Source organism: Gekko japonicus, unplaced genomic scaffold (assembly GCF_001447785.1).
Source record: "Gekko japonicus isolate JY-2015 unplaced genomic scaffold, Gekko_japonicus_V1.1 scaffold19, whole genome shotgun sequence".
Classification (NCBI taxonomy): Eukaryota; Metazoa; Chordata; class Lepidosauria; order Squamata; family Gekkonidae; genus Gekko; species Gekko japonicus.
This window is the reverse complement of record NW_015164664.1, coordinates 2,021,245-2,029,969: the sequence shown is the minus strand read 5'-3', so window position 1 is coordinate 2,029,969 and position 8,725 is coordinate 2,021,245. Positions and strand designations below refer to the sequence as shown.

The following is an 8,725-nucleotide window of genomic DNA, read 5'->3' as shown; positions in this document are numbered from 1 at the left end:
TTGGGTTGCCAACTTTCCAGGGATCCCCCAAAGATTAGGGATCCCTGGAAGATTAGATTCGGCCAGAGGGGTCTCACTGTCCCTCTAAAAAGGCAATGATGATTCTGTGAGTGGTGTCAGCCAACTTAAGGAGTGAGGGTGGGAGGCAAACAGCTGAGTTGTAAACTGGAGCCCGTTTCGCCATGGTAGGCAACCAAGCTTGGTTCAGCCAAAGGAAACCCTTTGCAGGTGTTTGTGAGGAACTCATTGGGGCCAGTCCTGACTAGGGTTGCCAGCTCCAGGTAGAGAGATTCCTGGAGATTTTCTGGTAGAGTATATGGAAGCTAGAGTTTGGGAAGTGGAGAGGCCTCAGCTGAACAGAATGCCATACAGCCCACCTTCCAAAGCAGTTATTTTCTCCGGGGGGGGGAAGAGATCTGTTGTTTGGAGTTCAGTTGTGATACCTGGTGATCTTCAGACTCCACCTGGAGGTTGGCTGCCCTAAGCATAGCAGTCAGCACTTCAGAACAGGGTCTGCTAGATCCAGGTTCTTGCTGTAGAAGCTGAGTGGGTGATTTTGGACCAGTCACAGACTTTCAGCCTAACTTACCTCACAGGGTTGTTGTGCAAGTCAAAAGGGGGAGAGGAGAATGATGTAAGCTGCTTTGGTCCCCATTGCAGAGAAAGACTACTTTTCCTCCTGGGAAACCATTGTTGCCAATCTCCAGGTGAGGGCTGGAGATCACTCAGAATTACAACTGCTCTCCAGATGGCAGTTCCCCTGGAGAAAATGGTGGACTCTGTGGCAGTCAAGGCTTCAGAGCATGGAAGAAGCTGCAGGTGTGTGTGTGGGGGGAATGGAAAGCTGAAGAGAGAGGGGGACATAAAGGTAGGTTGACGATTCGCTGGGAAGGAAATAGAGTTCCAACTCCAGGTGGGAAATTCCTGGAGATTTGAGGGATGGAACCTGGAGAGGGTGAGGTTTGAGGAGGGGTGGGACCTCAGACAGGTACAATGCTATAGACTCCACCCTCCCAACCAGCCATTCCCTTCTGGGGAACTGCTGTGGCCCATCTCAGGAGAGGGGTGGAAATCACTCAGAATTGCAACTGATCTCCAGGAGGGAGGGGGGAGGAGATGCAAAGCTGAAATCAGAGGGGCAGATAATGGCAGGTTGATGCTTGGCTGGGAAGGAGACAGGGTTGCCAGGTTGGGACATTCATGCAGATTTGAGGGGTGACGCTGAGTGCCCAAGGCCGAGGCACTCTCCCAGAGCCTCTTTCTAGAGCTCGTTGTATTGATTTCCACAATGGGCCTTATTCCTAGTAAATAGATAAATAAAATAAGAAAGCTTCCCCCCACACCTAAGGATGATTAGTGGGAAAACTGATTTTAAAAAGCCTTATTAGGAAAATTCTGTTGCAAGCTCTGCTTTACTTTGCTGATTGGAAAGGTTCCCTGTCAGTTTCATTATCTCCTGACTCCCCCCCCCCCATGAGTCTGAATTCTCTAAAAAAAACACCTAATACTATTTCAGTTACCTTGGTTTTGGGTTTTTTGTTATAATGCCAATAACAAATCGGATTTGGGGGGTTTTCCCCATTAGTTGATAAGCCAATACATATCCCTAATTAAAAATGCCTCGCAATTGTTTCTGCACCCCTCCTCCAGTGAAGCTTGGGAAATGGCAGACCCTCTTTGGCCAGGCAACCCAAAAGTTAGGGAGCTGCTTTGGAAAAGGTCCTTCCTCTCCCTGCAGGCTTGCACACTGGTCTAAGTAGAAGGAAATTTAATTGGGTCTTTGCTGGTCAGTTGTTGCAAGGAAAATTGGAAGGAAACTCTTTTGCTTTTTTTGCTGAGAGGGATAAGGAACAATTAGGGGACAGTACTGTGGTGGCTCAAGTGGTTAAGATACTGAACTGCAGATTGTAAGGATGGTAGTTCAGCAGTTTGAGACCCAAGTGCCGCAAGACGGAGTGAACTCCCGTCTCTGGTCCCAGCTCCTGCCAACCTAGCAGTTCGAAAGCAATAAATTGCAAGTAGATAAATAGGTACCACTTCTGTGGGAAGGTAACAGCATTCCGTGCGCCTCGGTGTCTAGTCATGCTGGCCACATAACCACGGAAATGTCTTTGGACAGCGCTGGCTCTTTGGCTTGGAAACGGAGATGAGCACTGCATTCCTAGAGTCAGATTCGACTGACTTTCGAGCAAGGGAAACCTTTACCTACTGAGCCCACTGGCCATGATAAAGAGCTCACTCAGCACTTTCTCTTTAGCATTAGGAAAGAAATGAGCCCCCCAACAATATCCTTGCTATTTAAAATGCATGTCCATTTTGCTTATTTCTTACTTCGTTCTTACAGCAGAGGCATGAATAGATCACAGGCCTGATAGTTTGCTTACTGTGAATATTTGGACAGGTACTAGAGCACAGATTGCCAATTAGCTCAGCCATATGCAGGGACTAAGCCTGTGTCTTGTGTGTTTCAGGTAACCCCGTTACGGTGGGAATGAGCATTCGTATTTCAAGCATTGATCAGATTTCAGAAGTCAATATGGTAAGTACATAAAAGGCAATGAAATACTCATGTGTTGCCGGTGTCTGAGTTATGGTTAGGGATAGGAGCATACAGCTGAACGTGTGGAGAGCTCCCTCTTCCTGTGACCAGGAAGGCTGGTTTTCCAAGATTCCTGACTGCAGAGAGAGAGAGAGAGAGAGGGAGAGAGGGAGAGAGAGAGAGAGAGGGAGAGAGAGCCCTAGCTGCATCTAATAGTAGGCATCTAGGCTCTATACAGAGGTTCACTTGGTTCTATGCATGAAGAATGGTTCCATGGCTCCCCTCCTCCAAGTAATTTCACTTACCTTGGACATCTCTTCTGAAATAGGCTTCATTTTAAAGTTTATTTTACTCAGTTTCCAGGAATTGCTTATTCCGATAAGGGATTTGTATACAACCCACTCAGTTTGCAATAACCACATAGTTATTTCTGTGTGTTTTCAATTAATTTCCCCCCCTCCAGTTGGAGACAAATGCTATGTTGGGAGTGGGTTCCCTAGAATGTGCCCCAAGACCTGGGTGGCCCTACATGGCCCCTGTGCTCCTCACATTTTCTGTCAGAGCTCTCCCAGCCCCACCTACCTCACAGGGTGTCTGTTGTGGGGAGGGGAAGGGAAAAGAGTTTGTAAGCCGCTCTGAGACTCCTTTGGGTAGTGAAGGGCGGGGTATAAATCCAATCTCTTCTCTCTTCTCTTCTTCTTTTACCATTTGGCTACACCCAGCATATCTCCAGCCTGGAAAATGGTGTTGTGGGAAGGGAGGGAAAGGGAGCTGGCTTGGAGAGAGCAGAATGAAGGCCAGAGGCTCAGTTCATTTTGGTTTGGGGATTTTCTGCTATTAAGTGTTAAATCACTGAGGGACTGGAATTAATCCTCTTGGATTTGTGTGTTTGACATTGTATTGATCACCTTTCCTCAGCCTGGATATCTGCACAAAGCTAGATAAAACTTGCCATGTTCTTTGTGATCTCTCTGGCTTGCTTTTTCTGCTACGTGGGGAATGGTGGGGTGGCATCTTTCTGATCCTTGCAGGCTTCACTCTTCAGCTTTAGGGGCAAAAGTTGCCAAAAGTACTTCTGGCTTACAGAAAACGCCCCTCCACCACTTTTCAATAGCGGATTCCTGATTAATGGACCACTCCAAGCTTCTAGAATTTGAGTCACACTCTGCCTGTCCTCCCTGAAGGAAGCTGAAAGAGTGGTTTTTGCAGACTTAAATGTGAACTGAGAGAGACAGAGGGTGTTTTTGAGTCTGGACCTGGCTGGAAAAGCAGCTACTGGGAGGTGTTTGTCTAGCAAAAGCAGTTTCTAGGATTGTAGTCTGATGTTGCTTTGGAACTGGTACTCCATCTCCACAAACTCCAGCTTCACAAAGAGGTTTCCAGCCCTCCCAAAGTGGACCAGAACCCTGCAGTTCCTCACCCATTAAATGTGCAGGCCCAATTATAATGACTCAAAAGAGAGTTTATTTAGAAAATACAGTGACAAAAATGAAGAAGAAGAATCTAACTGCATAGTAGAAAGAGAAGGCAGTTGTTGGGCTTTTGGCCAGTTCTTCTCAACATAAGGACCTTTGGGGGAGGGGACAGGGTCCATTACATGTGGTAGCACCCATATAGCATTTAGGTTCAAGGCAGAAAGTCCAAGGTTTCCTCTAGCATTAGCTTTTAATCATAGGCACAGAACCCAAGCAGACTATGGCCATGAAGCCAAACATCTTAACTGCCCTGGGCAGCAGCAGAGGACACTTCCAGGTGTAGCTGGTGCCTGAATCCCTTCATGCTTTGTGTGCCTTGGACTGCCTTTCTGGCCCTCTCATGACTCAGCCAACACAGCATGCCTTCCAGCCCCCTAGCTGTGGTTGCATTGGCTTTGGAGTGGGCAGAGGTCATTTCGGGGGGGATCGCAGTTCCCCCGGGTGAGGTACGGGGGGTGGGGTCCATGACGAAGCCCCGCCCCCTGCTTCCCGCAGCCTTGGGGGCGGGGTGTGTGGCCTTATGACACACTTCCGGTGATGTCAGGGGGTGTGGCCTTATGACACACTTCCGGTGATGTCAGGGGGTGTGGCCTTATGACACACTTCCGGTGATGTCAGGGGGTGTGGCCTTATGACACACTTCCGGTGATGTCAGGGGGTGTGGCATATGCTAATGAGTTATGCTAATGAGTTCCCCTAGCTCTTTTTCTACGAAACGACCCCTGGGAGTGGGTGAGGTCATGAGTAGGAATCTTCCCAATGGGGTGCTCCTCTCAGTTTGGACCCCTACAGTCTCCCAGTATTTACTCTGCCATTTGGTTTTGGGTCATCTGTGGAATTGTCTGGGCTGGATACAGTGGGTCATGCGAGGGCTGCCAGCTCTGGGTTGGGAAATATCTGGAGATTTGAGGGGTGGAGCCTGAGGAAGGCAGGGTTTGGGGAGGGGAGGAACTTCAGTGGGGTATAATGTCATAGAGTTCACCTTCCAAAGTGGCCTTTTTCTCCCAGTGAAATGATATTTGTTGCCTGCAGATTAGATGTAATCCCAGGAGATCTCCAGCCACCACCTGGAAGTTGGCAACCCTAGGTCATGCTAGCATTTCAGGGTAGATGGAAATACCTTTGGGAGCAAAAAGGTGTGTCACCTGTTGACTGTTTTTAGACATACAGTGCAATCCTAAGCAAGAATACACAGAAGCAAATCCCACTGAGTTCAATGGGACTCACTCCCTAGTAAGCATGCTTAGAGCTATGCAGTGCCATTATAAGTGAAATTGTACCATGCCAGTGTAGTAGATGGTATCCTGAGTATCTCTCCATTTTTCTTTCTGTCTTTCTGTCTCACATACCAACCACAACATTCACTTATGCCCTCCCTTGTAAGCTGCAGGCAGAGACAGAGCAAGAGCACCATCTGTACATAGACTACTGTAACGCTCTCTACTTAGGACTGCCTTTGTCACAAATCCGGAAGCTGCAGCTAGTGCAGAATGCTGCGGCCAGGTTGCTATTGGGCCTCTCTAGGCGAGACCATATTTGGCCTGGGTTGCAAGCACTGTACTGGCTGCCAATAGCATACCGGATTCGCTTCAAAGTGCTGGTTCTTACCTTTAAAGCCCTGAATGGGCAGGGTCCGGCTTACCTGAAGGACTGTCTCTTCCCGTATGTTCCCTCAAGAGCACTATGATCGGGGAACTCTCATCTCCTGGAAGTTCCAGGCCCCCCGAGAGATTAAGTTGGCCTCTACTAGGGCCAGGGCATTTTCGGTGGTGGCTCCTACCTGGTGGAATGAGCTCCCAGGGGAGATCCGGGCCCTGCGGGACCTTGTGCAGTTCCTCAGGGCCTGTAAGACGGAGCTCTTCCGCCAGGCGTTTGAGTAGGAGCCGCCGCCACCACTATCCTACCACCGAGGTAGTATGCCATTGGCTGCCCTACGAAAGGGGGGCAGGTATGCCCTGGCAGAAATTACAGACATTGCAGTGGGAGACAGCGTTACGGGAAAGGCTGGCCACCAAATCTGAATCTGAGTGATTGTTCCCATCTTGGAAGATTAATATTATTATAGATTGTAGCACCATGTTTTAGGAGGGTTTTATAGTGGTCTTAAATATTGTATTTTATTATATATGTTATGATATTTGTACCCGGCTTTGCCGTATGTGAGCCGCCCTGAGCCTTTGGGAGGGCGGAATAGAAATCAAATAAATAAATAAATAAAATAAGAGAATGAGCAGTGCTGTTGATGCACATGGGTGTTTGGTGTGGTCTACAGACCAGTTTGGAACAGCCAAGGTGGTCCTCCAGGCAAAGATGTTCTACTAATGCCAGGTTAAGAAATTTTGTGAAGTTAATGCAAGGTGAATGTATCCTACTTCATGAATGGCCAGGAAAGGACTGTCTTCCCTTCCCTACCCTTCCCTTCCCTGCCCTGCCCCAAGGAAAGTACCAGTCCAAAATTAGCAGGGTGCCCAACCCTACCCAGGAGATGGGAGCCCCTCTTCCTATCAGCATGCAAAACGTTCTCCTTTCTCAGGGGTCTTAAAGAAACCAGCACTACCTCTGCCTCTCCAGACAATCAGTTCTGAAGGGCAGAAGTATCATGATTTGTTTTCACAGAAGATCACCTTTGCAGGGTTGCTCTCAGAACCTTTCAGAACAAGTGGGAAAGCTTGCTTTGGGATCATACTGTGAGTCGGTGGAAAAGGAGACAAAAGAGCCAAACCCTTCTGCCGACAGACTGGATGAGAGGGCAAGTTCTGTTCAAAGCGAGAGCTTTAAATTGTGTGCAATCTCTTAATCGGCTGTAGAAAAGTAGACCTCTGGGACCCTCAGCTTGTTCTAGCTATCATGGTTATGAAAAGACAGTTTAAAGAATGGAGCTTCCTTGCCCAGCTTGGCTACTGGTCTCTCCCACCCCTGGTCTGCAGCAGGGCACAGGGAAGGAGCTTGGGTCATCTTGCCTGGCTATGTTTTTTTGAGGTTGGGTGGCCAAGGAGGGATGTGACGGCCCTTTGGCTTCCTGGCCTAAGGTGATATAGCCAAATACCTCCCTCACTCCCCAATACAGCTACCAACAAGGTTGAAAAGTGGAGCTGAGTTAAAGTATCTGATAGGGTTGCCAACTCAGGGTTCCTAAATACCTGGAGATTTGAGGGTGGATCCCGGGAGGGTGAGGTTTAGGGAGGGGAGGGACCACATTAAGGTATAATGCCATACAGTCCACCAAACGGCCATTTTCTCCAGGAGAAGTGGGATGAGTCTTTTAAATAACTTAATAATAAATAAATAAGTGCTCTATGTAGCCTGGAGATCACTTGTAATTCCAGGCAATCTCCAGCCCCCACCTGGAGGATGGCAGCCCTGCAATGAACAGATGTGTTCCTTCCTGCCTGTGACGGGCAGTGGTGGCAGTTTGCACTGGTCTATACTTCCTATACTTCCTATACAGAGCTGCGGTGGCTCAAGTGGTTAAGATGCTGAACTCCAGGCTGTGGAAGGTCAGTAGTTCAGCAGTTCGAGACCCGAGTGCGCCGCATGATGGAGTGAGCTCCCGTCTCTAGTTCCAGCTCCTGCCAACCTAGCAGTTCGAAAGCAAGAAATTGCAAGTAGATAAATAGGTACCACTTCGGTGGGAAGGTAACAGCGTTCCGTGCACCTTGGTGTTTAGTCATGCTGGCCACATGACCACGGAAAACGTCTTCGGACAGCGCTGGCTCTTTGGCTTTGAAATGGAGATGAGCACCGCAACCCTAGAGTCGGACTCGACTGGCTTTCGAGCAAGGGAACCTTTACCTTTTTATGCTTCCTGCCTTATGCAGGGTACCCGGTTTCCAGGCACAGAAGGCAGCCTTTTTCCATGTGGGCAGGGAGGGAAGGACCATTCATGCACAAGCCAGAGAGTTGCCATGGAGACAGACTAGCTTCTGTTGTTGCACAGTTCCTTGTAGTGGTGTATCAGAGGCATTCCTCCTTCAGGCCTCAAACAGTCCTGGGCAAGTACACTGTTCAGCTCCCCCAAGGCCAGGGGCTCCTTCCGGTTGGCTTTGAAGGAAGCCGTTTCCCAACCTCTGAAATCTGAGGCTTGTGATGTGCTTGTGGTCAGCAAAGGAGGAGGACCTGTTGGTTTAAAACCTTTTGCCTAGAAAAAGATGCCCCATTGATATCCAGGGGCCGGGGCCTGCCTCTTTGGGTAACGGTGATCCCCCGCGATTCCCCCCGAATCGACCTCCGCCTTTTGCCTAGAAAAAGATGCCCCACTGATATCCAGGGGCCAGGGCCTGCCTCTTTTCAATCTTGTCATCACAGGTGTCTTAGAAAGGATAAATATTTTTTTAAAACTGTTAATATTAATATCTCAGCATCTACAACAAGCGTGCCCAAGATAGTTGTGTGAATTTGGGTCACTGTTCAGATTGCTGAGTGTCTCATCTTCCCTGACCCAAAGAACTGGTCTCTGTGTGTCATGGAGATGAAGACTCTTTACGTTTCAGGGGTTGTTCAGCAGAGGCTGAGCTTCCTGTTGTAATAACCTTCTGCCCTGATCCATATAGCCCAGTTACTGAGGATACAGTTTGTCCCTGGTGTCCATTGCACAGTCTCCTAGAAATCCCAGCCTACCTTCTCATTCCCAGTTGCATGGATCAGAATTCCATAATCTACATCTTTCTTTCTTTCTTTCTTTCTTTCTTTCTTTCTTTCTTTCTTTCTTTCT

General features: G+C 48.5%; 1 protein-coding gene across 2 annotated transcripts in view; it reads left to right on the top strand.

Moving 5' to 3' along the window:
- Window positions 1-8,725, top strand: part of LOC107108547 (gamma-aminobutyric acid receptor subunit beta-4) — a 91,639-nt gene that overhangs the window by 21,686 nt on the left and 61,228 nt on the right. For both annotated transcript variants that reach the window (XM_015408992.1, XM_015408991.1), the window contains exon 3: window positions 2,472-2,539. In XM_015408992.1, coding sequence (XP_015264478.1) covers window positions 2,472-2,539 — 68 coding nt within the window. The remainder of the gene's footprint in view (window positions 1-2,471; window positions 2,540-8,725) is intronic.